The sequence below is a fragment of the Muntiacus reevesi genome, chromosome X (assembly GCF_963930625.1).
Source record: "Muntiacus reevesi chromosome X, mMunRee1.1, whole genome shotgun sequence".
Taxonomy (NCBI): Eukaryota; Metazoa; Chordata; class Mammalia; order Artiodactyla; family Cervidae; genus Muntiacus; species Muntiacus reevesi.
In genome coordinates, this window is record NC_089271.1 from 28,325,198 (window position 1) to 28,351,906 (window position 26,709).

Here is a 26,709-nt window from a genome sequence, read left to right on the forward strand (position 1 = left end):
ATATATATATATATGTATATATATATATATGTGTGTGTGTGTATATATGCACACACACATAAATATATTTATTCTCTTTCAGATTTTTCCCCTTATAGGTTCTTCCAAAGTATTCATTATAGTTCCCTATGCTATACAGTAAATCCTTGTTGTTTATCTATTTTATATATAGTAGAACATGTATGTTATTCCCAAACTCTTAATTTATCCCTCCCCCACTTTCACATAACCATAAGTTTATTTTCTATCTCTGGATCTATTCCTGTTCTGTAAATAACTTCATTTGTATTTTTTTTAGATTCCTCATGTAAGTGATATCATATGGTATTTGTATTTTTCTATCTGGCTTACTTCATTTAGTATGATAATTTCTAGGTCTATCCATGTTGCTGTAAATGGTGTTGTATCACCCTTTTTATGGCTGAGTAATATTCCATTGTTTGCATGTATGTGTATGTGGACATATTCCTTGTCCATTTATCTGTCAATGGACATTTACTGCATGGTTACTTCCATGTCTTGGCTATTGTAAATAGTACTGCAGTGAATTCTGGTGTGCATGTATCTTTTTGAATTAGCATTTTTTCTGGATATATACCCAGGAGTAGGAATGCTGGATCATATGGTAATTCTGTTTTCAGTTCTTTAAGGAGCCTTCATACTGTTCTCCATAGTAGCTGTACTACATTCCCCACAACAGTGTAGGAGGGTTACTGCTTTCCACACTCTCTCCAGCATTTGTTATTTGTAGATTTTTTAAAATGATGGCCATTCTGACAGATGGGAGGTGGTATCTCATTGTAGTTTTGGTTTGCATTTTTCTAATAATTACTAATGTTGAGAATTTTTTCATGTACCTGTTAACCATCCGTATGTCTTCTTTGGAGAAATATCCATTTAGGTCTTCTGCCCATTTTATGATTGAATTGTTCGTTTTGTGGTTTTTTTCCTTATATGGAACTCTGTGAGCTCTTTGGTTATTTTGGAAGTTAATCCCTTGTCAATTGCATCATTTGCAAATATTTTATCCTATTCTATTAGTTGTCTTTTCATTTTGTTTATGATTTCTTGGGCATATGTCTTAAGTAGCACTGATTTCAACATTGAGGGTCCATTTCCAAAATCCATTATACTTAGTAAAAAAATGTCACTAATTTTAACAGTGAAACTTGATTTCTAATATCCATTGTGCTAATTCATGAAGCATCTACTTTTGATGAGAATTAATGATAGCTGAAGTGTTTGTAGTGGCTCTAGAGTGTTCCCTTATTCTAATTAAATGCTAGCTGATCATCCTGATAAAGGCAACCTACTGTCTGTAGAGCTGAATATACAGTAATATGATATCTCACCATGTTTGCCAGAATAATTACAAAGAAAATACTGTTATCCCAATAACATCAACTCGTTTGCCCCCTACATGCCTCTGACTGGGATTTCCCTTACACTCTGTTTAAATGCTTGTGTAAAGATAGGCTGTCCTTATTTCTTTCCTTCCTTCTTGTCTCTTCTCCCTCCTTTCTCTTTTCCTCTTTCATATACAGCTCATGTTTCCCCCTGACTTACAGAAATTCCCCTCATAATCCCAAGATGTAGTTATTTTCTCCTTCATCTATACTAAACTGGCACTTCAGGCACATCATTTTTATAGCTCTTTCACTTTGAATGATGAGCACTTACTGGTAAATACTTACTACTTGTACATCATTATGAATTCAAGATTCCATACCACATTTATTGATTTATGGGAACAAAAGGCTCAGAGTCATGAATAAAAGAATTGCTCCAAAAATCTTTCAAGGATGTCTAGATTTTAGAATTGACTCTACAAATAAAAAAATATAACAGATATTTAAAGAAAAACAAGATTATAATGTTATAGTCTATGAATAAAAGAAAACAGCAAAGAGTAAGCTGTCTTACACTGATGATTGTATTGGTAATGTCAGTAAGGTACTATGTAAGATTTCATTAGGGTATAACTTATGGGAACAAACTTAAGACTTCATTTGGGGGGGAGGATCTTGTGCTAGACAGGGTGAATCTACTTTTTGTTTGTTTTTCTCAGATCATAAAATGCTTCCTTTTGCTTTTATCTCCTATGTATGGGATTTGAGGGATGTGCTTATTCATAATAATGGCAGGGCTTGGCAGGGCACGCTTATGCAAACTCTATATAACTAATATGATTCCTATTTTAAAGATAAAGAAACAGATCTCTTCTAGTTCTACTTTAAGAATTATTACAGATATTGGACAAAGTGAGTCAGAGCAATCCTTCGTAATCTCTACCCACTGACCCTGGAAAATGTGAAGAACTGTTCCATTTAAAGCATTTGAAATAAATTGGTATCTATACAGTCTTATGTCATAGAATTTATTTTTCATTCTTCTTCAATTATAAGGTTACTGACATTAAGAGTTTCAGGAATCATTGTCTTCATGATGAAACATTGTCTTCTGGGACACACAGTACTTCCGTAAAATCATTTAGAAACACCCTCGGGTTTTTTGTTTGTTTGGGGGTATTTTTTGGTGGTGGTAATTAGATAATTTGCTTACATGTGAACGATCTAGACTGTGTTTTTGAATTCCAGAAGGAGAAACCAATATAGCTGATTTTGGTGTATACCTTACTCAAAATCGTAAGCTAAGTGATAGGAATCAAGCCTTTTTACTCCAAATCTCATGTTCCCTATAGCATGCTGCCAACTCTTACCCTCTTTTTTCTTTTTTTTTCCTAGTTTTATTGAGAAATAATTGACATACATCATTTTGCAAGTTCAAGGCATATAACCTAATGGTTTGAATTACATGTATTGTGAAAAAAGTACCACAATAGGCTCAACTAATATCCATCTTCTCATATAAATACAATAAAAATAAAAGAAAGAAAAAAGGAAAAAAAATTCTCCTTGTGATGAGAGCTCATAGGATTTACTCTCTATTAACAACTTTCCTGTATATTGAACAACAGTGTTAGGTATAGTCATGTTGTACATTATATCCATAGTACTTACTTATTTTATAACTAGAAGTTTGTAACTTTTGCCCACTTTCCTCCAATTTTCCCTCTTCTACCCTCCACCTCTGATAACTATAAGTTTGGTCTTTTTTCCATGAGTTTAAGTTTCAAAACTACAAAGCATTGATGAAAGAAATTGCGGAAGACACAAACACGTGGAAAGGTATCCTGTGTTCATGGATTGAAAAAATTAATTCTGTTAAAATGGCAATTCTAGCAAAAGCCTTCTGTAGATGCAATGCAATCCCTATCAAGGGTCCAGATGCATTTTTTTACAGAAGTATAAAATACACTACTAAAATTAATATGGAACCATGAAAGACCCTAAATAGCCAAAGAAATCCTGAGAAAGAAGAATAAAGCAGGAGTTATCGCACTTCATGCTCAGATGGTAAAATGTCTGCCTACAATGCAGGAGACCTGGGTTCGATCCCTGGGTCCAGAAGATCCTCTGGAGAAGGAAATGGCAACCCACTCCAGTACTCTTGCCTGGAAAATCCCATGGACAGAGGAGCCTGGTAAGGTACAGTCTGTGGGGTCACAAAGAGTCAAACACGACTGAGTGACTTCACTTCACTATCACACTTCAAAACAGTATATATATATACTGGCATAAAAAGACAAGTAGACCAATGAGATAGAATGAGAACACAGAAATAAACCCAAACAAATATGGTGTTATCCTCCTAATTAAGACTTTTACCATCTACACTTCCCACTGTCCTCTTAAGGATTCAAAGGAAAGAAACTAGTATCTACTGAATACCTGCATTGGGCCAAGCATTTCACTGTATGGTGGAGACTCATTTAATCCTAGACATATTCTTTAGGGAGCTGCAATTTTATAGATCTGGAAATGAAGTCTCAAATGAGTAAAGTAAAATTAATGGCAGTCTGAATTTGAGCTCAGCTGCTGGTTTTTTCCTTCACTGTATCATACCATAGATAATTTAATTAGTGACACATTTCAGTATTTGAGGTCCTATGGAATCAAATAGTCCAGAAAAGTACCAAGTAATCAAACATGTAAACTAGAGCAATATTGTTAAATTTTCAAAGTGTAAGAATAAAGCAGATTTATTTTAGAATATAATGGTCAGAGGCTGCCCTGGCTGAATTGACATGAAAAGTGGAATTTATTAAAACAATGACATTCAGTAATCACAAAATCTAAATATTAATATGTGTATAATGTTTTTATTCAAAGATCTATTTCTGCAGATGTTTTAAATGAAAAATTATTAGTTGGAAATGTAAGAAAACATATGAAGGTCAAGTCTGAAATACAAGAAAGAAATGACTTAATTTTTAAAAAAACTCTTATGTATTCAAATTATATCAATGCTAGTTGTTAATGATCACATAATTCTCTGCTAATGTACTACATGCAAATGTAGAAAATCATCTTTAAAATGAAATACACATTTCATCATGGAACCCTACCCCAGTCTCACTTTGGTAATCCATTTGTTGAATGATAGCCTCTGTTACTAGTCAGTTTCACATGTGTGACTATAAATATTTGAAAATAAATTTTAAGAAGAAACGGCCACCTGCCAATAACATCTGACAACTATTCAATAGGTATGTAAAGGTTAAAAACTCCCAAAGACCTGAATGTCAATCTCAAGCCATTTATATTATCAGTAAATCTCTTTCCTAGCGCATATCCAATATAGCCACCACCTTCATTTTGATAAGGGAGTCTTCATTCTACATTTTCTTAAAAGCTCTATTGTTCTAAAAAAAAAAAAAATCCATGGATTCTTCGGCTTCCCAGTCCTTCTAAAGAGAATTGACTAATATCCTCTCATATGTCAAAAGGAAAAAATGTTTGTTTATCATTTTTCTAAACCACTTTTTTTATTCCTGATACACAGTTCTATATTTTCCTTCTCTCATCAAAATTTCTTAATAATGTTTTTAATTTATATTTTTATTTCTTCACTATCTAGACCAAGCTTTTTTTCTCCTCAAATATATCTTTTTATAAAACATAGCAGTTGATTCAGTAAATTGAAGGAGAAAATTCTACTGGACTAGTTGTTTGACTTAAAGTAACAAAGCAGCTAGTTAATTGATTAGGTTTGGTATTTTTTATTTTTTTCTCTTCTTCCCCCCAGCTTTATTGAGATATAATTGACATATAACATCGTATACATTCAAGAGGTACAATATGACAATTTGACACACATATACTTTATGGAATGACTGCCACAATAACATTACTTAATATATCCATCACCGCACATAAATATTTCTTTTTGTAGTGAGAACATTTAAGATCTACTCTCTGCCACACTCAAGTATATAATACAGTATTATTAACCAAGCTTTCTGTGTATCCCTAGAAATTATTCTTCTTATAGCTGGAAGTTTATTTTGACCAGCATGTCCCCACTCCTAGCCCCTGACAACCACCATTCTACTCTCTTTTTCCATTAGTTCAGCTTTTGCAGTTCCACACTGTAAGTGAGATCATTCAATATCTGTCTTTCTCTGTCTGACTTGTTTCACTTAAGCATAATGCCCTCAAGGCCCACCCAAATAAAATAGGTTTCCTTCATTTTTATAGCTGAATAATATTCTACAAAACAATATTCTACTGTGTTCATATTTTATGTTCATATTTTTTTGGCCACACCATGTGTCATGTGGAATCTTTAGTTCCCTGGCCAGGGATCAAACTTGTGCCCCCTGCATTAGGAGCACAGAGTCTTAACCACTGGACTTCCAGGGAAGTCCCCTAGCCTTTATTATGTTGAAGTATTTTCTTTCTCTACCCAACTTTTTGAGAGCTTTTATAATGAAGTTATAAATTGCTTTGTCACATCCTTTTTTCTGAATCTATTGACAGGATCATATGATTTTTATTCCTCATTCTATTAATGTGGCATACCACATTTATTGATTTGCACATGTTGATCCATCCTTGCATCCCAGGAATAAATCCCACTTGATTATGTTATATTATCTGTTTAAGGTACAGTTGAATTTGGTTTGCGAGTATTTTGTTGAGAATTTCTGCATCTGTATTCATTAGGGATATTGATTTGTAGTTTTTTTGTAGTATTTTTATCTGGTTTTTGTATCAGGATAATGCTGGCATCATAAAATTCATTTGGATATATTCCCTCCTCTTTTATTTTTTCCTCGGAAGAGTTTGCAAAGGATTGCATTAATTCTTCTTTAAATATTTGGTAGAATTCACCAGCCAAAGTGGTTACTAGTTTGAGAATTTCTGTCTAGTTCTTCTTTATGGTTTCTGTTTCTGTATTAAATGGAAGATCCCCTGGAGAAGGGAACAACTACCCACTCCAGTATTCTGGTCTGGAGAATTCCATGGACTGCATAGTCCATGGGGTCACAAAGAGTTGGACACAACTTTGCGACTTTCGCATTTTATTCATGCATTATTTTCCTGACTTTGTTAAACTGCCTGTATTTATTTTCACTGATTTTCTTTAAGATGATTATTTTTACTTTTTTATCTCACAAGTTGTATACCTCCACTTCTTAGGTGTTGGTTACTGGCACATTATTACTTTCCTTGGGTGATATCATATTTGCCTGATTCTTTGTGATCCATGTATCTTTGCATTGGTGTCTGTACATTTGAAGGAGCAAATATCGCTGCTAGTCTTTACAGACTGACATTAGCAGGTAAAGTTCTTCTGTCTGTTCCCCAGGCCAGTGCAATTACTTCCAGAAACCTAATCATTCTGGATTGGAGCTCAGGTTCATATGGGTCCTATCTGGTCTCTGGGTGGATAGGAATACCTCTAGAGCCTTGTTCAGTAGTATAAAACTTGGACAGGTTTTCACTTCAGGATCCACAATTGTGTCTTCAGTCGGTGGACCTACTGCCAGGTGTATGGATGGGTATGGCTCCCACCAGGTCACCCTCCGGCTGGATCCTTGGGTGGGCAGGACTGGCTCTGTGCTGCAGAAGACAGGATATATGCAAATAATATCTTATTGGACCCTCTTGATGACTTCATTCCTATTTTTTTTTTTTGTGGGACATTACAGTGAGAATCTCTTGAAAATCATGGCAAGAGTAAACCAATGACTATATTAGAACCTATGAATATTATTACAAAAGGTGTGTATGTCAACTGCTTTCCATCTTTGCAGTCAACAGAATTATACTTGAGGGTTTAAATTACAGAAAATCAAATTTAGAGAATAAAGTTCAGAATAAGATATAGATTGTGGTACTATCCTTCTATGACTAACTCGTTTTCAGCTATTTATAAACTGAAGTTGAATTTGAAAGATCACAGTCCTATCCTTTAAAAATCTTAGCATAATTTTGTTTTTTCTATGATTATAAAAAATCTCACATTTTCAATTTCTTATACACATTAAGATTAGTCAATATGCATTCTTACAGACATAAAAAATATCTAAGAGATATTTCCCATGACTCCAATTCAGCAGGTAACTGAGAAAAAAGAAGAAACCTTAGAATTCACATGTTTTTGACTCAGGAAATGTTGCTGCATTTAGCATGATATATGACATGGTATTTTCAGTCTGATAATTTTCAAATCAGGAGTTTGCGCCTGTTGGTAAATAAATGCCTAGCCCAGTACTGCACTGACATAAACTCTGGGGAAAGAGAGAAATTAGATATCAATCAAGTGTCCATTGATTTGAGGAAGGATGCTGCTGTAGCTGCTTGCAAGGGATCTTTTAGTCCTATTTCTTACCAGAATAACCTCCATGTGAACATCTCCTTTTTACCTGGGGGATATTAGCTTAAATGTTGCAAACTCATCCAGATGACATAAAGAGATAGAAAACTGACTGAGACCACAGTACCTATTCCCGGGGTTCATTTAATCTTAATATGGTTACTGAATATATTAGTCTAGGAGTGAATTTATCCCCTTTTTGATGAAAGAGTGGATTTTCATGGATTTTCATCTTATTTCTAGATAAAATAGAGCACACAGCTTGTAAGTGTCAAGTCCCCTTATCATGGAGCTGAGGCTGCAGTGTGTAGGCTTTGTGATACTTTTGATCAGTTACCTGGCAGCTGACTGCAATTCTTTGATACCTTTGAGACCTCGGAGTACCTATGAAAGTGAAAGTGTTGGTCACTCAGTCATGTCCGACACTTTGTGACCCCATGGACTGTAGCCCGCCAGGCTCCTCTGTCCATGGAATTCTCCAGGCAAGAATACTGGAGTGGGTTGCCATTCCCATCTCCAGGGGATCTTCATAACCCAGGGACTGAACCCAGGTCTCCTGCATCACAGGTAGATTATTTACCATTTGAGCTACCTGGGAAGCTCCAACACCTATGCCTGGAGTACCTATACTCTGTCGTAAAGCAGAGTTTCTTCTAGTGTTGTCCCTGGGCTGGCAGCAGTTATCACTTGAGAGTTTTCTATAAATTCCAATTCTAAGGACCTATTCTAGATATTCTGAATTTAGAATATTTAAACTCCACTCCGGAGGTGGAGCCTATCAGTCTGTATTTTAGCAAGTCTTCCAAATTGTTGCCATTCATGCTTAAGTATGAAAACCACTTTCTCAGAGAAGCTTACAAGGACTCTGAGTCTTCAATGAGTCACAGTGAGAAAATACAGTTCAAGATTATTCCAAAGAAACTTTGCTAAACTTTGACCCTGTCACTCCTAGTAATTACTTGAGGAGTCCAGGCAATTTGAAGTATGTATCACCAAAGCCATCTCTCCTAGGAAATGGCCCAAATCTTGAGAAAATCTCTCCATTAGCCATAGATATATGTCACGTGATACCCAAACGAGAGGCCATTCATTCATTTAATCAACATATATGTTTGAGCATCTTCTAATCCTTAGTCATATATCTGAATCAAGGGTCTTGTGGTCAAAGAAAGAAGATAAGATGTGAGCACAGTAATATAATATGTGGTAAAAGAGATCACCTTCAACTCGAAGATATCAGACTCAAATTGAAAGGAATCCAAAGGCAGAGATAGCTGCTGGGTTTTTGACAATGAGTAGCCATAAGTATTTCTCAAGCTACCATAAATGTAATCAGTTGTGAGGTTTAAAAAAATAAATTTTCTGATTCTATGTGGAATGGGCCAGAAGAATAAAGAAACAGAGAGGAAAGACGCAATAAAATATAATTATAGCAGCTGAGGAGAGAGTAGGACCTCACCCTGGATGGAAACAATCCAAAGCATTTTTACCAGTGAATGGCTGTGAGATTATTGGTAAGGAAAAGTGATAAATGAAACATGCATCTGACATTTAGAGACTATAGACGTGAGATTCTTATGTTACTAAATTTAAGTGAAATAAAACATGAAGAACAAAGCTTGAGATGGAAAGTTTGTTTGGTTGTGAACATGTTGAATGTCCAGGTTACAGGTTCAAGAGAAAGAAGACAAGATTGAACATCTAAGTTAGGGAGACATCTACATAACGTGGTTGTTGATGTAATGGGAGAAAAAGAGATTTTTAAGGGATCATAGGCTGAGAGACAAATGAAACGGGCCACCGAAAACATCTTAAGAAATAACAGCATTTATGAATTGGAAGAGAGATGTCCATGGATGAGGCAGGAGAACCAGAAACAGTGTCATGTAAGCAAAAGTGACATCCACCTGGAGCTTACTAGTATTGGTGGACCAGTTGTTTCCATGTGGTCATAAGTGCTCTGTTCTCTTTGGTGTTCATATTGATCTGGTTTTCAAATGCTTTTGAGCCTATACAAGACAAAAGGTGAAGAATGAGGATCTAGTCATTACCCATCCCAGATTTGGGCAAACTTCAGTACTTTATAGTACTTTGTAAAAAGTTAGAAGAGAAATAATCCCAGAAAAAGAATAGTATATGCATGAAATCATTCTGCGATCTTCAGTCTAGTTTAAAGAGTCCTCCCATTGGCCCATGATGCTTGTACTATTCTTTGCAACATATTTATCCTCTGGAAATAGATTGTGGACTTGTCTATGTCTTCTACTAGACTGGAAGTTACTGACCCATATTGTGAGGGAAGACTTTATCTTATAGATATGGCATATGATTATCTAATAAATGGACATTTTAATTGAATATTAACTGGTATTGTAGCTTTATTATGTGCTATTTTCTATTATTTCTTACTCAAGTATTTACGTCAACAAAGTGGTACCACTATAGACCACTGGCATATCTGCATAGACGTGGTATAATAAATATAATTATCATTTTTGTGAAAATTGAATTACTGTGTACAACTATATCCTGCTTAAAGAATAAAGGAAATGCCAAATACCAAAATATGACATGATTGGGATGATTACTTTTTTTTTTATTACCTGAAAGTTGCTTTAAAAAAATTTTCCATAGCTAAAGGTTTTTATTTCCCCAGGGATCCTGTAGTAGAGTTGCTAGTTTCTTATATGCCTGTGTTAACTTTAAGTGAAGTAAACAGTTCTCTGAGTTTTCCGTAATAAGCTATAGAATGACTTATAGGTAGTTCAGGATTATCAGACTACTAAATGAACATACATATGTACCTTCAGAAGTGAATTTTAGTGTCTTTGAAGTCAAAAGGAGTGTCCCAGAGTCACCCAGAGCAAGTCATGGATGCCCCTCTATCTTTGATATTTTATACCCCAAACATTTTAAATTTTCTATACCAAATGCCAACATCCTTTTGTTCTGAAATATAAGAGTGTTTCAACTCAAGTTGATCTAATAATTATCAAATCTAATAATCAAAAGAAATCAATGACAATCATCAAGGAGGCACAAAAGAGACCTAAGCATATTGATATTGACAGACATGGCCTACTGATAGTATTTAGAATTGAAGTGAATTATGAATCCTGATATCACACTCTGAAAAGGAAATTGACAGATGAGATTCTGCAGAAGATCAATGACTTCTTGTTCTAAGAAACAACAAATGAGAATTTGGGGATGTTTATGCTAAGATAAAGATAACGCACACAATAGTAATCACCAAATATTTGAAGGGTTCTCATGTAAAAAGGGAGACGAATGAAGAAAGAAATCAAATTTTGGAACTAAGTTTAATTCATTTGTATTATACTTTTTGATTCTTTCAGTCAAACTGATTAACATGAAATAAAATTAGGCAATAATCTACATATAAGATAAGTGAAGATCAGGAAAACAATGTTTTTCTATAATAATTCAGCATATTAATAGTCTTAATACTGAACTCTAAGAACCAGCTCCCAAAGAAAAATTAATTATTCCAAATTTTGTTTTATCTTTTCCCCAAAAGAAAATCAGCACAACCTAAAACCACACAGCACACAACCTAAAGACCATTCCTCAAGCCAGCCAAGCCAATTTCAATTTTCTTTCTTTTTTTTCAACAGGGTAAAATCATCAAAAGAAGGATTAGGTGAAATGTACAATTACATAGAATAAGAACATATTATCCAAATATGTGGCTATTATAAGCTGTCAAAATTCTCTATGATCTATGCATCAAAAATATTTAATTTTAACATTTCATTGCTGTTTTCATTAATTTTTCTCCTACTGTCTTAATAACAACAAAGTGTAACTCCTTTATACCCCCAAATTCATTCCACGATACTTGGCATTATTGAATTATTAATGAAAATTAATAAAAACTTCTTCCTCTGGTCTCTGAGAAGTGAGACATTTGGAGATACTTATGAAATAAGGTGATTGTTCTCATGTCCTATTGCTTTCTTTGTAGAGTAGTGACTTCAGCTTTACTCTGTAATGTTCTTGACAGATAATAAAGATTACGATGCCTACTTATCATATACCAAAGTGGATCCTGACCAGTGGAATCAAGAGACTGGGGAAGAAGAACGCTTTGCTCTTGAAATCCTGCCTGATATGCTTGAAAAGCATTATGGATATAAGTTGTTTATACCAGATAGAGATCTAATCCCAACTGGAAGTAAGTTAATATTTTCATTTAAGAGTGTGAGTATCCTTGTATCTGTCTGTGTAGTCATCATTTTTAGACAAAATTTTAACTTTTGCTTCTTCTACATCTGTCAGTTTCTCAAGAAAGAAATGGCATGATATGTTCAAATGAAAAATAAGTTTTGATACCCCTGAGGAAGCCACTTCCACTATTCTAAAAAGCGTCTCATGTTATGAGCCTTGACATTTAAAAAAACCAAATGAGAGATTTGTACCTGGGAAAATATTTCTATCACTAAGAGAAGCAAAAGCCCCATCCTCTTTTCTAAGTGATCATTGGCTATTTTCATGTTCTCAAGGGTTTACCTAACAACCAACAATTCTCATTTTCATGTGTGAAAGAGAACCCATTGGGGCTTTCTGGACCAAATGTTCAATTTACTTATTCTGATAAACCCTTTTCTCTGTTGTAGCATACATTGAAGATGTGGCAAGGTGTGTAGATCAGAGCAAGCGGCTGATTATTGTCATGACCCCAAATTACGTAGTCAGAAGAGGTTGGAGCATCTTTGAGCTGGAGACCAGACTTCGAAACATGCTTGTGACTGGAGAAATTAAAGTGATCCTCATTGAGTGCAGTGAACTACGAGGAATTATGAACTACCAGGAGGTGGAGGCCCTCAAGCACACCATCAAGCTCCTGACCGTTATTAAGTGGCATGGACCAAAATGCAACAAGTTGAACTCTAAGTTCTGGAAACGTTTACAATACGAAATGCCTTTTAAGAGGATAGAACCCATTACACATGAGCAGGCTTTAGATGTTAGTGAGCAGGGGCCTTTTGGGGAGCTGCAGACTGTCTCAGCCATCTCCATGGCTGCCGCCACCTCCACAGCTCTAGCCACTGCCCATCCAGATCTCCGATCCACCTTTCATAACACTTACCATTCACAAATGCGTCAGAAACACTACTACCGAAGCTACGAGTATGATGTACCTCCTACTGGCACCCTGCCTCTTACCTCCATAGGCAATCAGCATACCTATTGTAACATCCCTATGACACTCATCAACGGGCAGCGGCCACAGACAAAATCGAGCAGGGAGCAGAATCCAGACGAGGCCCACACAAACAGTGCCATCCTGCCGCTGTTGCCACGGGAGACCAGTATATCCAGTGTGATCTGGTGACAGAAAAGCAAGGGACACCCCGTCCCTGGGAGTTTGAGTAGAGTCTGCAGTCCAGTGCCTGGAACTAAATCCTCGACTGCTGCTGTTTAAAAAAAACAAAAACAAAAAAACAAAAACATGCATTACAATCTCTAGAACATGAGGAAAAACAGGGTCTTGTACATATGTTTTTTGCAATTTCTTTGTAGCATCAGTGTCTTCCTGTTTTACCATGTCTCTTACCATTACATTTTTTGACTTTGTTTTATATGTCATTGGAATTTGTAAATTTACCTTTTTTTAAAGAAGAGACTTATGTATAGATAGAAAACCCTTTTTTGCTTCATTAGTTTAGTTTTAGAATGGGTTTTTATTTCCTTTCCTTGATTTTTGTTTTGCTTTTAACATTTCCTTGGGGTGCTTGGACAAATCTATCCGATGGGACAAGGAGCACCGGATCCTCTCTTGGGTTCTACCTAGGATCAGCAGGGCCATGTGGGCCTTCAGAAAGCAGTGCAACGAATGCCAGCATTGCCACTCGGGAAAAAAAATAATGAGAACACTTGCTCATAGGAGGGCCCCACCAATCAGAGCCCTGAATCTCTTCCTTGTCCCACCTCATTCCCCACCTCTACCCTTCTAATGGCGGCATGACGTGTAAACTCTGAGAAGGGGTAGGGGGGTGGGGTCTAACTGTCTTAACATTTAATTCACTGCTCGTCAGAATACACTCCAGACCCAAAAGTGTGCTAGTCACTTGACAGTGACCACTACAGAGTGCTAAGAAGAGAAGATCAAGGGCATGAAAATGGGGGCGAGTGTGCTGTTTCCGTTTTTTAAATGAGTTGATGTACCCTTATATAAATATATATATATATATATATATATAAACACAGAACAAAACAAAAGAAACAAAAACAAAAAAAAACAAAAAAACAAACAAAAAACAACAAAACAAAAAAAATCAAGCCCTATATTTGATCACTTCCTGGAAAGGCATGAATGTGTTCGTGGCTGTTTTTGTTTACTATTCTACTTCCTCTTTTCCCTCTATGATTTTCTGCAAATGAGATTATGTGCAAATGCCAGGCAAGTTAACTCAAAAGGGTGAATCAACACAAGTCAAAATGAAATTTACATTGAAGGCTTCCAAACCAAAGGGAAGGACAGGATGTGTCATCAAATATGTTTTGTCACCTTGTATTATAGAAAATGTTATTTTCTAAAGAGTCAGTGCAAATCTGTGAAACTTATTATGGGGTCCCCTTGTATTTAAATGTTACTTCACTGTATTTAATTTTCAGTGCTATAATCAGAATCAAGTGTTTGGTTTCAGTTTGTGAACATAAGCAACACTTATTAATCTCAAAGTGTTTATATAAGAACTCAGGAGGTCAAACATATGATTACCAACAGAAATCAGTATTTTCAAAATAAACATTATTTACACAAAATAGTTTTTAAATTAGATGAGAAAGTATTTAAAATAATTTTACTGTATAAAGAATTAGTTTTATTTTAACTGTGTAATTCTGTCAGAATCAGGAAGCTGATGCTCCCAGGAAATACATCTCTTACCATTTAGTTTTATGTTTGAAATCAATGACATAAGTAGCTAATACATATTCATGTTGAAAATGATACAAAATCAATCCTAAAGGAACTTGCAGAGGGCAAAATTGTTAAAGGGAAATAATATCTAAGTAGCTTTCAGTTTTTAAAAAAATCGATGTGATGAAAACACTGATAATAGAACTTATGCATTACTTTAGTGGTTCAGTGTAGGAACTTCCATTCCAGCCATCGTCCGTGGGCTTGTGTAGTGACTATTGTATGTTTGGTTTATTCCTACCACCATATAATGAGAAAACAATTCTACAGTTTTGGTCACAATACTAAGGTATGAGTTGGCCACACACACAAAAATGTAAACTTCAGTAGAGTTCATTGGTGAGGGTAAAATTGAATTGCAAATGTATGAGAGATGATTATAAGAATTTTGTAAAGCTGCAAATATCTCATGTTTGTGTGACAAGGTAAAGGAGCTTTAGGATGTGCATTGATTTTTATTTGCTAAAAAAAAAAATGCTTATTTCCCTGACAACTTGCCTGGGTCCTTGTCCACAATCTGTTCTTTTTATTCCCGTGCTCCCCTTGGACCTGTGTTACATTTTCACAAACCAGAACTGAAGCTGCAAGGACACATAAACTTTAAGGTCAGCTTTGCACATTGGGTTGTTTTCAGAATTCAAGAAGGCCATTGTTTATACTATGGACACCTGTCAGGGACTGGTGGCAGTGACGTCACTGGACTGGATTCCTGATTCCCCCAGTGCTCAGAAAACTGTAAACACGGCAATGGCCTGGTTTATCTCTTTCTTTGTTTTTGTTTTGTTTTTTTTAATTTTTTTAAGTGCACGATGGAAGTGTGGAATAAATGTAGAGGAAGTATTCAGACCACAGTCATATTTTAGGCATCCATAGGTGTTAATTTAGCTGCATTGGGAGTACATTTTTTGTTCTATTTTTAGTGTAGATTTAAGCACTTTGAATAGCATGATTCAGGGGTTGATGGGTAATATTTGATATTCTCACAACTTAAAAAACGCTTTTCTTTTTCCTCTAATGCTTTGTCATATTTCTAGAAAATCAATGGAAGAAGAAGTTCTCTATGGCTTTAGAAACATTCCTCCCGAGTATTCCTCTATCAGCTACATGTGAGAACAAATGAAGGAAACTGTCATGTGTTCACGTGCTCTATGTTTAACAAAAGTTATGTTAGAATTCACAATAAAGAGAGAAAAAAATGTATTTTCCCTAGTGCTTAGGTTTCATCCTTCTCTTTTTTCTGTGGGGGCTGTGGGGGATAAGAATATTCTAGTTGTAAAAACACAGTTGAAAGTGTGAATTTGTTAGCCAAGCTGAGGGAGATAATGGACATCTGGACTTGGATATGTGTGATGTTTGGTATTGCCTGTTTTTCATCATTTGCCACTCAGACCACAAGTGACATGTTATGGATTCCTAAGTCCACCTGGTTTTTTAATGTAACCTCTACTTGCTGCCTATGAGCGTCCTACCCTTTATACTGGTGCTCAAATCTTTGAATATTTAATTTGTAATCCGTTCCTTAGGTCTTCTGTGGGCAGAGAAGGATTTTGTGTCTCATGCAGCCAGCTGATTTAAGATCAAGTATATGAAATAAATCCGAGACACAATGACCTAAGACACCTGAACCTACTCTATTTCTATAGCTAAACCCCTGATTGTTTCAGTCAACCATTTTGTGTTGATTACTTTCTTCACAGTATATGCATTTGAACCCTGTTGACTTAAATACCTAAATACTTCTTCCTTCCTTATTTCATTACTATTTAGCGTTTTATAACAAGAACAGATGTTAACTGAGAGCTGACCCTAAACGCCAAGTAAGTTTTGTTTATCCTAGAATGGTCATTAACTTTGACAGGTACCACTTAAGTAAATTAAGATCACCATTTCTAAGAAAACATTCATTTGTATATTTGTAAATTTTTTTCAGATTCTGGATGCCCTAGTTCTCCTTTTTGTAAGAAGTATTTTTCATCTTGTGCTTAATATCTTTCTTGTTTTAATTTAGTTTAAGTTTATATCATTAGTCCCAGAAGAAAGCTTATTGAAATTCAAAGATCACTGATACCATGCAAGTAAAATGACAGACTGGAACTAAGAGAACATAGAGACACAGAAGCAGAAAATCCCTTACTGTTTCTGATCTGAACTTGTTTGATCATTATTCCCATTATTAAATGGGTTAGAAATTCTATCTACAGACACATATTCCCTATTACTAAAGAATTTTTTAACAACCCATACAGTTATTACAAAGAGATGATGATGCAACTGAGTTCCCTAAAAGGAGTAACTTGTCAATGGAAGCAGGGCTATTCCTTGCCTTATCACCAACACCTCCCACTTTATTATTCCGAACAAAGAAAGCAACCAACAGTCAAATTTGCATTGTCCTTAACAATAGACCTTAAACGTGGGTTTAAGGACATCTTAAGTATGTAAGACTGATTAAAGGAAGTAAGGGAACACTTGAAATTCCAGACAGAATTGTGAAAATGTACAAAACTGTGTTTTCTGGGATGTGAGTCTCAAAGACATCCATCACCTAAAAAGCTATGATATTTGGATATAAAGCGTATTCTCAGAAACTGACATTGAGATAAACCACGTATCTTGCAGACACTGTTATGGCTACTATTTCTTACCTTCATTCGTGAAAATTCAGGGAATGATTATTATTCTTTAAACAAACAGAGGCAATTCCAACATGACCCAACTTTGTGGGAGACTTGGTTTATAGTGAGGCAAAACTTACATGACCAAGTAATTCACACCCAAATAAATGAGAGTTGATAGTTTATTCATTTCTTAATTTACTCAAAAGATAACTGAGGGGTAGGGAATGTGAAATCATGCAATTTGGCATGATGCCTTATGTCATTAAACTTTTTTCTGGGTTGATTTAATTGTTTTCCTACAACAAAATTAAGAAGAAATAACTTAGGGCAGGAGTAGAAGAAACAACAATTTGACATGTTTTTCCAAAGGGACCCGGTTTTCTTATGCTAAGATTTAGAGTTGCTTATGTACTTGGTTTTCAGCAACTGAGTTTATGCCAGTTTCAGGATTTTTGATATAACTTTGTGGCAATATGAAGAATTTTGAGAATGAACTGACATGGTGGTAATTTCAAGTTTTACTTTTTGCTCCTGGTGGGCAGCAAGATGAAAGTTGGTGCTATGTTAATTAAGATACTGCCACAAGGAACTGTAAGACCTGACTCAGTGTGAGTAAAGGGGAGGATGATGATGACGAGTTAATCCTAATCTTCTCTGTTTTGTCATCATCAAACTTCAGTCACATGTATAGAAAATGCCCAGACTGAAAAGAAAGAACTCAGTTCTGATTTTTCCATCAAGTTTTATTTCTTCCTTCCAGGCTCAGAACACAAAACATCTCTACAAATAAAAAGACATAAAAAGACAAATTTCCTTTTGCCCTTTAGGAAGTGCCCCTCTAAAATCTCTGAGTCCACTGACAAACTCGGGTTTCTGAATTGTTCACTGAAATAAGTAAGGCACTGTTGTTTTTCTACCATTCACTACGTTCACTACCTTCACAATACATCCCCAGCGTCCACAGCCTGAAAAATCTTCTCTTCCTAACAAAGGCAAGTCATTACACTATATTTCCTCCACTACTAAATGAGTAGAAATTGAAGAACTGCACATGAACTTGAGACTCTTACATGTAATATTGATGTTGTGTAAATTTCAGTCTTCATAGTCCAGATAACCTTAAGTTTCAAAGGGCATGCTGGTCATTAAAAAAAAAAGATTTAATGTAAAATGACATATTACATAGTGCATGAACATGTGGCAAAGTAATTTGGATCTATCCTTACTAGTCAATGAGAGACTAAATTTGGGGAGATTGGATGTGAGTGTTTTAGGTTAATTCTCAACTGGGATGAAGACATCTTTCTGTTACTATACATGGACAGTTGTCCATATTCCTCGCAACATATGCTCCTGGTAGCTAGAATCCTTAGTGTGTTTTTTCCACTGAAGTAGTGGAGATATGTTCATATAATCTGCTATTAAATTGTAAAAACTTTTACATTTTTAGAGTTTGAGAGAACCCAAATAGGAAAATGAATTTGGTCATTTTCCTCTGCTGGTGTTCAAATCAAATTTTAAACTCAGATGCTTTCAGATATGTTCAACAGTCAGTAAAAAGTGCATTTTCCATAGTGTTTCCCTTTAGTTTTGCCTACCCTCTTTGATTTTGTACAATCTAGAATGTATGTAACATGCGTAGGTGATGGAGGCGCTCCTTTTTTTCTTAGAATACTTACAATTATATATTTGGTTTTGCTTTGACTAGCAATAGGACAATAGACAAATACAAGTGTAAAAATGAGAAATTTTAAACTTGAATTATAATTTGTGTTTTATAGTCGTTTCATAAGTCTGTTGCTCTCTATGAGTATGCTCTCTATATATCCTGTAAAAATAAATTTATATGTTACATAGAAATTCAAGAAATTAAATTATTTATTAAGCTACATATGTTTCTTCTGGTTTCTACCTGATCATAGATGAAAATAAATTAAATAATGTGTTGTTGGAACCTATGTAAGTACCTTCGTTAATTTGACAACTCTTGTTATATTTCTCTTTCCCTCTCTGTTTATGTCTGTACAAGCTTATAATTCTTAGACATAATTCATATTAAGATTATGGAGAAAGGGACTTAAGAAATGGCCAACTGACTGAACAAAAAGAAAAACTTTGTTTAAAAGTCAAGTTCACTTACAATCCTTCTTTATTTTCTTCACTTCTCGATTTTTGAGAAATTTGAGTCACAAATTCAATCTCTTAAAAGTCATTATCATGTTAATGATCTTTTCAAGGTTAAATTCTGCATTTTCCTTTCAACTATTTCATACAATCCTTTGAGGAACAGAAATGAAAGGGATGATAACATGTAAATCTTCTTTGCTGTTTCTTTTCCTTACTTCTTGATCCCCAGGTATTTTATTCCTTTCTTTTTAAGGTACCACTCACATAAGGATGGGCTTCCCAGGTGGCTCAGTGGTAAAGAACCTGCCTGCTAAAGCAGGAGACACGGGAGTCACGGGTTCGATCCCTGGGTCAGGAAAACCCCCTGGAGGAGGAAATGGCAACCCACTCCAGTATTCTTGCCTAGAAAAATAACATGGACAGAACAGCCTGGTGGGCTACAGTCCTTGGGATCACAAAGAGTCAGAGACGACTTAGCAACTGAGCATGCGCAAACGTGAGGATCTTAAAATAAAGTCCCTTCAGGTAATATTTTAAAATGATCAACATCTTTAATCAGTGTTTGGTTTTTTTTTCCACTCGGTTTCCACCTAGTTGTTGTGCATACTTACTCCTAAAAGGAAATATTTTTGCCTTTTTCATTTTATGTTAAAGATAAATAAAATTGTTATTTATTTATTTGGGGGAGGGGAAAAGTGGTAAATCTTTCCATCACAAGGATAACAAGTGAATAACCATAAACCTTTTAGAAGAAATGGGCTGTTTCAGCAAAATTCATGTCTTAGCACAGCCTTTTAAGAAGCACTTATTAAAGATGAAGCAGAGATAAATTATTATGAAAAATGGAAAGTAATATTTTTAAAAACTTAAGATTATTTCAGACTGAATGTCAAAGTAATTGATAAATTTAAAATTTCATAAAGTCATTTCTACCTCAATAGGATTTTTCAGTGTGAAAAAAATAACTTCTACTGAAAAAGTAAAATGCTGTATGAGTTATGACTCAGTGTATATTTTATATATTATATTTTAAATTGTGAGTCATAGGACCTGACCTGTTATTAAAAATACCAGGAGAGAACTCTATAGCTGAAGAACATTTGGGACTATGTGTGCACATCACACACACACATACACACACACACACAAATTCTCAGAAACTTTCAATTACACTCATTAACAACTGGTTAAAAGACTGATACTCATGAAACATCTTTCTTATTTCTAGAAGACTCCTAATTGATATCAGATCCTCATCTACTGGAAAAATAGAAACATACAATGAGGCAAATATTCAGAAAATTAAAATAGTAGTAACCCAATCACTTACTGCTGTGGGATATTTATCATGTATGTATGCCTGTAAGAGTAATGCAAGCAAATTCGTTGATTAAGCTTACGTTTTCAGTCACTGTTTAATGCCCAGTAATACTGATGTGTATGGAGGAGGGTGGGGTGAGATTCTGAAGAATAAAGAATATCTAAATTTGATGAATACTTTAGCCAATTGTTTGCCCAAATTAGGGATTTTTATTCCAGTGATATGTTGGTTTGAGATGGTACACAGAGGGAAGTTTTCATTTGAATAGTTATGTATTTGATTTAAAATGTGTTAAAATTAAAAAAAAAAAAAACTTAAGTAGTAGATCAAATGACTTTGTGGATACTGTTTCAGATAGAATAATATACAGTAAATGATTAAACAAAAACGTAGGTAAATAATAGTCTAGGAAAGGTGATATATGGCAAAAGTCATCAAAATGGTTTATGAATGACTGGATTATGGAAAAACTGCTAAGGCAGTCCAATTTCCAACTTCTGGGAAATAAAAAAGAACATCCTCAAAATCAGAGAGCAGAGTAACATGTCAAAAGTCCATGTGTATGACAAACAGAACTATAAAACTATGAAAATCAGTAGCTGGTTTACATTAAACAATGAAGTATCTCAGTTCGATTGTCTTTGGCAAATAAAGAACTGTTTGCACAACTATGAACTTCAAAGGAAGACCAAGCGCGGAATGAAAATCCTTCCTTCAGTGGCCTCAGCATGCTTTTCCTCAATAAAATGGGAAAATTATTGCTAAATGTTCTAATGTATGAATAGAAATTAGGATTTTGGCATGCTTGATACTGTGATATAAAGGTTCGGTGAGGAGTGGGATGGTTCTTTCATAGCCTCCTCCTAATGGGCCTGCTAGTAATAATTCTAAGACCTCGGTGCACCAGGGAAATTTAAAACATCCCAAGGTCCCAGAGATTTCAGATGAAATTGATCCAGGTTGTCCCTATTGTTAGTCTATTGCTTTGTTTGTTTAATACCCTCTGGGTGATTCTATAAGATAACCAACAGTTGAAAACTATAGGAGCCAAACAGATGAGTCCTAAATTTTAGACATCAGAACAGTTGCCTGGGAAGTTAGTTAAAAATGGAAATTCAGATTGAATGCCTATGGTACTGGAGTGGGGTTCAGAACCTGTTACTTAACAAGCTCCACAGGTAATTCTAACATGGTGGCCCAAGGACCTCCCCTCTTTGAGAAACACAGGGTGTAGGGCTTATTGTTTCTATCATTACAACTGGTGTTACTCTTTCGAATACAAAATTAAAGTTTGCAGTGGATGAACGTCACCATAAACTGGGTCTTGTTTTTAATAATTCCTCCCAGTTTGTTCACCAGAACTCACAATGAAGCCCTGAGAAAAGCTGAACTATATAGACAATAACAGTTTATATGAGAATTTCTCAAAAAGAAGGACACACACAAAAAACTAGTCAAGACAAGCAACTTTGTCATGAAATATACGACTTCAAAAAAGTAATTGTACCATTGTAGAAGAAAAATAATTAATAGTTAAGCATTAAATAAAAACACCTCCCTTCTAAGAAAATACAGATCTATTGTTACTTCTCTTTCTGTTAAGGAAGAAAAAATAGCAAGAATATACAGGGATACCAAAGATGTTGGTTGTGAAAATAAATACACCAATATAAAATGTGCTAAAATTTTTAGACTTAATTAACAATTATTTTCCTCACATTAACAATGAATTCGTAGAAAGATAAGCTCTAATGAAGACTTTCCCAAATGTCCTTTAGCATAAGAATTGCTTGTAGCATTTCTTAAAAGCATACATTACTGGCTCACACTCCAAAACAATTAAATTCCAGGAAATGTTTATGAGCATGTAATTTGGGGAACCCTATTTCAGTGAATGACATACAATTCAAGACTATATTGGTTCAGTGACAATAAATTTAGTTAATTCTATGTGAGATGGTCCACTAAATGCATCATCTCTCATCATTTCAGAAAAATGACAACCTACACAATGACAAACCAGTTGGTTCTGTATTTCACACCTCAATCACTTATTCTAACAATATATTTCTAGCCACATAGATTTATCTCACTAGGCTAGCATTGGTCTTTATGTTCTGTGTTATGCCAGGAACGAGTATCAGCGATGAGGTTGCCAGCTTCTGTTTCTTAAGAAGACATGTCCTATTTGATGTCTGAGTCTCACAAACAAATCATGTCACTCATCCGAAGTGCAAATTTCAAGGACACGGCTTCTGTTAGTTAAAAGAAAATATCCTTATATATTCTTTGTGGAGTGGCCACATCAAAGAGTTCCTAGAGAATTGGTTTCAGTTTTCCCACTTTTCATGTGTTAGTGACTTCCACAGCCACTGTAGGCCCACTTACTATCTTGAGTTTTATAACACTAGAACATCCAAAAAATCATATTCAACAGTAGAATTTTATTGAGCGCAATATAGCCTTTTTTATTTCTACACTGAACTGAAAGAGACAATATGCCAATTAAGCTGGATTTCTTTTTAGAAAGCATTCTGGACAACAATAGTTCAAAACAGTCGACTTGAACAACATGAAGTATTTAGTGTGCATGCATGTGTAAGGTATGTGTGATCTAATCAAAAATGCACACTGGCATTACATTTAAATAACCTTAATCAATATATGGGCTACATTAGATAAAGAGTTATAAGAATTACCAAGATAATGCACTCCATCAGGAAATGACCCAGTGAATCATTTTGGCACAGGCTAAAAATAAATACCCACATTTCTGTTCAACTCACTTTTCTCTAAGAACATGCATTTTATCCTAAAGGAGAGGGTCAGCTCATTCTTGTTTTCCCATAAAAATTCTGTGATTGTTTCCATTTCCTACTTTTTCCATTACATGGTAGCCCTGAATTATTTATTTATAAAAACAAGGGAAGGCATTGCACTCAGCAACTATCATAAGAAAAGTCTATGAAAACCCCAAAGTTATTACCATGAATTTCCTATCTTTCAGTCGATTTTATTTTTCCAGGGCTGTGAAATAACTTATTTTTTCAGATTCCTTTTAAATTATGTCCCGAGCAAATAACATGTCCTCAGCAAAATCTAACTTTAGAGATACAGTTACTGGTAAGTTTCTTTCTTTCTTTTTCTTTTTTTTTTTTTTAAGTTTTCTCTTACTTTACAGAATCCAGGCCATCACTGAAGTGAAATAGAAACACAATAGAATTAAGAGAACTTACAACCAAGGATTTTATGAGTACTGAACCTAAAGTATCCTTTGCCTCAAGGTGACCTTGTAGTCATAGTCATCTTCAAAATGGGCATCTGAATAACTTGCTGTGTATTTTCATGAGGAAACTGGACATGCAACAACAAATTACAGAAAGGGGATAGCAGATTGCTGCTGGTATAGCATTTGTGTTGATATCTTGAAAGATCTTTAAAGATGTATACTTTTGTGTTATCTCTAAAGACTTTATGACTTAATAGGTAAGACTACATAATCAGCTCTAGCAAGTATAACTTACTTAGCATTTTGTACTTTCATTTTTACAAAGGAAGGAGATCACTCACTCACTATGAATGCTGCATATGTTAGCAATAGAAATAGTGATTTTGTAATTTTGATTGCACTTGCCTTAAAATTTTTTTCCAAAAAGAAATTATATATAACAAATATAGATGAGGATGGTTAAAGAACATTGTTTAAAAATAGGCAAGTTCTGCACTGATTATACTTTTTTATATAGTTTAATGGATAATGGCAGAGTATATTTGCCAGATCCATGTAAAGAGTATATGAGCACATGTTAACAGCAGTTTATATAAGCACAAGGTGTTCTATGTTTAGATTAAAAATTAACAATGATAACTTTTGGTGTGACTGCTTTAAATTTCAAAAAAGTTGGATGTTTAAAGATACATTTATTACTTGCATAAGAATATTTTTGTATAATATTGGGAAAAGTTTAAAAAATGGACTTGCTTTATGGAGTGCATTTTTCGGAGAAAATAAACAGGGTATGTGTCTAGTTTGTAAAATGTTTTCTTTCAAGATGACTCTTTCACTTGGTTAAATGCAAGGATATAATGACTTGAAGTACCTTCTTTGTGAACTGAACAATACCAACAACAACAACAACAGAAATAAAGCAATGTGACTAAGTTGAGTATGCAAACTTCTTTTAATCAACGCCAGTAGATCTTGAAAACCATAGCAAGATCCATTTTTGTGAGTATAATGCTAAAAATAATTACATAAATGCGGTTTGCCATTCAATGCAAGAATATATATCTTTTATAAAAATATAAAGAGTGTTTTGATTTTAGGAAAACTTTTATTCTTCATTCTTCAGTTTAAAGTTATATTTATTTTCTAAAATTAAGAACAATAAGACAGTTTAATGGCACACCATGCTTCTTATTACATGTTTATGACATCAAAGCTAATACATAAAGAAAATTCTTCCATTTATAAAAAGTTCTCTATGTACCTGGCTATTAGGGAATGTATGTCTTGGGCTAAAAAAGCTGCAAGGTTTATTAGAAAGAACATATTTACAAAAAATGGAAATGGTGTACTGATATATATATACATATATATACACACACATAAACTTTCAGTCTCAGAAGATATACACACACACATAAATATATATCTCCTTATCACGTACCTGTATTTAGTTAAATGCCCCTCTTTGAAATCTATAAATGTGATTGTGAGGTGGTTTGGAAACCAAGAAGTATTTCCAAAGCTGCAAATGTCTCTTGAAGATTAAAGTAAGAGGCTGGATCATTAAAGAAGACAATAATCCTAGATGTGTAGATTTTCATACATGCTTTTATAAGTATCATCCAGTAAGTGGTTTTCAGAAACTTCTATAAACTTGTTTTAGGAGTTAAAAAATGAATTTATTTTTTGATGTTTTTTAATTAAGTTTTATTGGAGTATACTTGATTTACGATGTTGAGTAAATTTCTACTGTACAACAGAGTGAATCAGCTATATGTATACACATATCCCCTCTTTTTTTATTCCTTCCCATTTAGGTCCCCACAGAGCGTTGAGTAGAGTTCCCTGAACTATATAGTAGTCTATAAACTTATGATTAAGAAAAAATGTGGAAACTGAAACTAAACCCTCTTTGCTGGGGAAAAGACTTGTGACAAGAAAACCAGAAAAGCAATCACATTTTTTGGACATGAGGTTTCATGCCTACAGCACTATGGGAGGTGGGAAAATTGCTGAAGTAATGCAGAATGTTTTATTTAATTTGTAAAACATTTCCTTTTCAAGAGGCCAAGGGCGTTAAAATGAAAACCTAATTTCTGGTGTATCACAAACATTCCTATACCAATGGTAAGTATTGCTACTTCTTAATGATGCATAGTTATAATATATTTTCAGCATCTGTATAAAACTGCAGTTATTACTGTATTAGGTCACACCCGGGGAGGAAATGTCCAAATCAAGAGTGGGTGGATGCAGTCGCTCCAAAAACTGTTACAGACATTTTTGTGTAAAAGAAAAAGAGCATCTAAACTAATGAAAATAACAATGAAACATCAACCTATAGAAGTTGACCCTTAATGTCTTACTCTTCTCCACCCCCAACAATTGTCCTACTGACTCAAATATATTAACACATCCTACTTTTTTCTTATGATTCATCTAAGAATTTGGCTGAATTAGCAACATAGAGTCCTCCTTTTCATCCCATCTCTCTAATCTCTCTCTTTAAAGAAAAAGGAAGACAAAAATGAACTTTAACTGCTCCATTCCACACACACCCAGACGGCATAAGTGATTTTCTTCTTCCTCTAACGTTTCAAGCATCTCTGTTCCAGTGCTGGTGGATGATCATGTACATACAGTCCCAACTTTTCTATGATAGTGTCAACACATTCAGGGAGTCAGCTTAGGGCGGGACCCCTGGGATAGCACTTCAGTGGGCCTTCATGTCTAAGGGTCT

The 26,709-nt window shown here is 34.7% G+C and overlaps 1 protein-coding gene across 1 annotated transcript in view; it reads left to right on the forward strand.

Annotated features, from left to right (window-relative positions):
* Positions 1-13,084, forward strand: part of IL1RAPL1 (interleukin 1 receptor accessory protein like 1) — a 757,712-nt gene extending 744,628 nt beyond the window's left edge. Inside the window, exons 9-10 of the mRNA XM_065916682.1 lie at positions 11,753-11,923; positions 12,366-13,084. Of these exons, the coding sequence (XP_065772754.1) occupies positions 11,753-11,923; positions 12,366-13,084 (890 nt within the window). The remainder of the gene's footprint in view (positions 1-11,752; positions 11,924-12,365) is intronic.
* Positions 13,085-26,709: the final 13,625 nt, after the last annotated feature.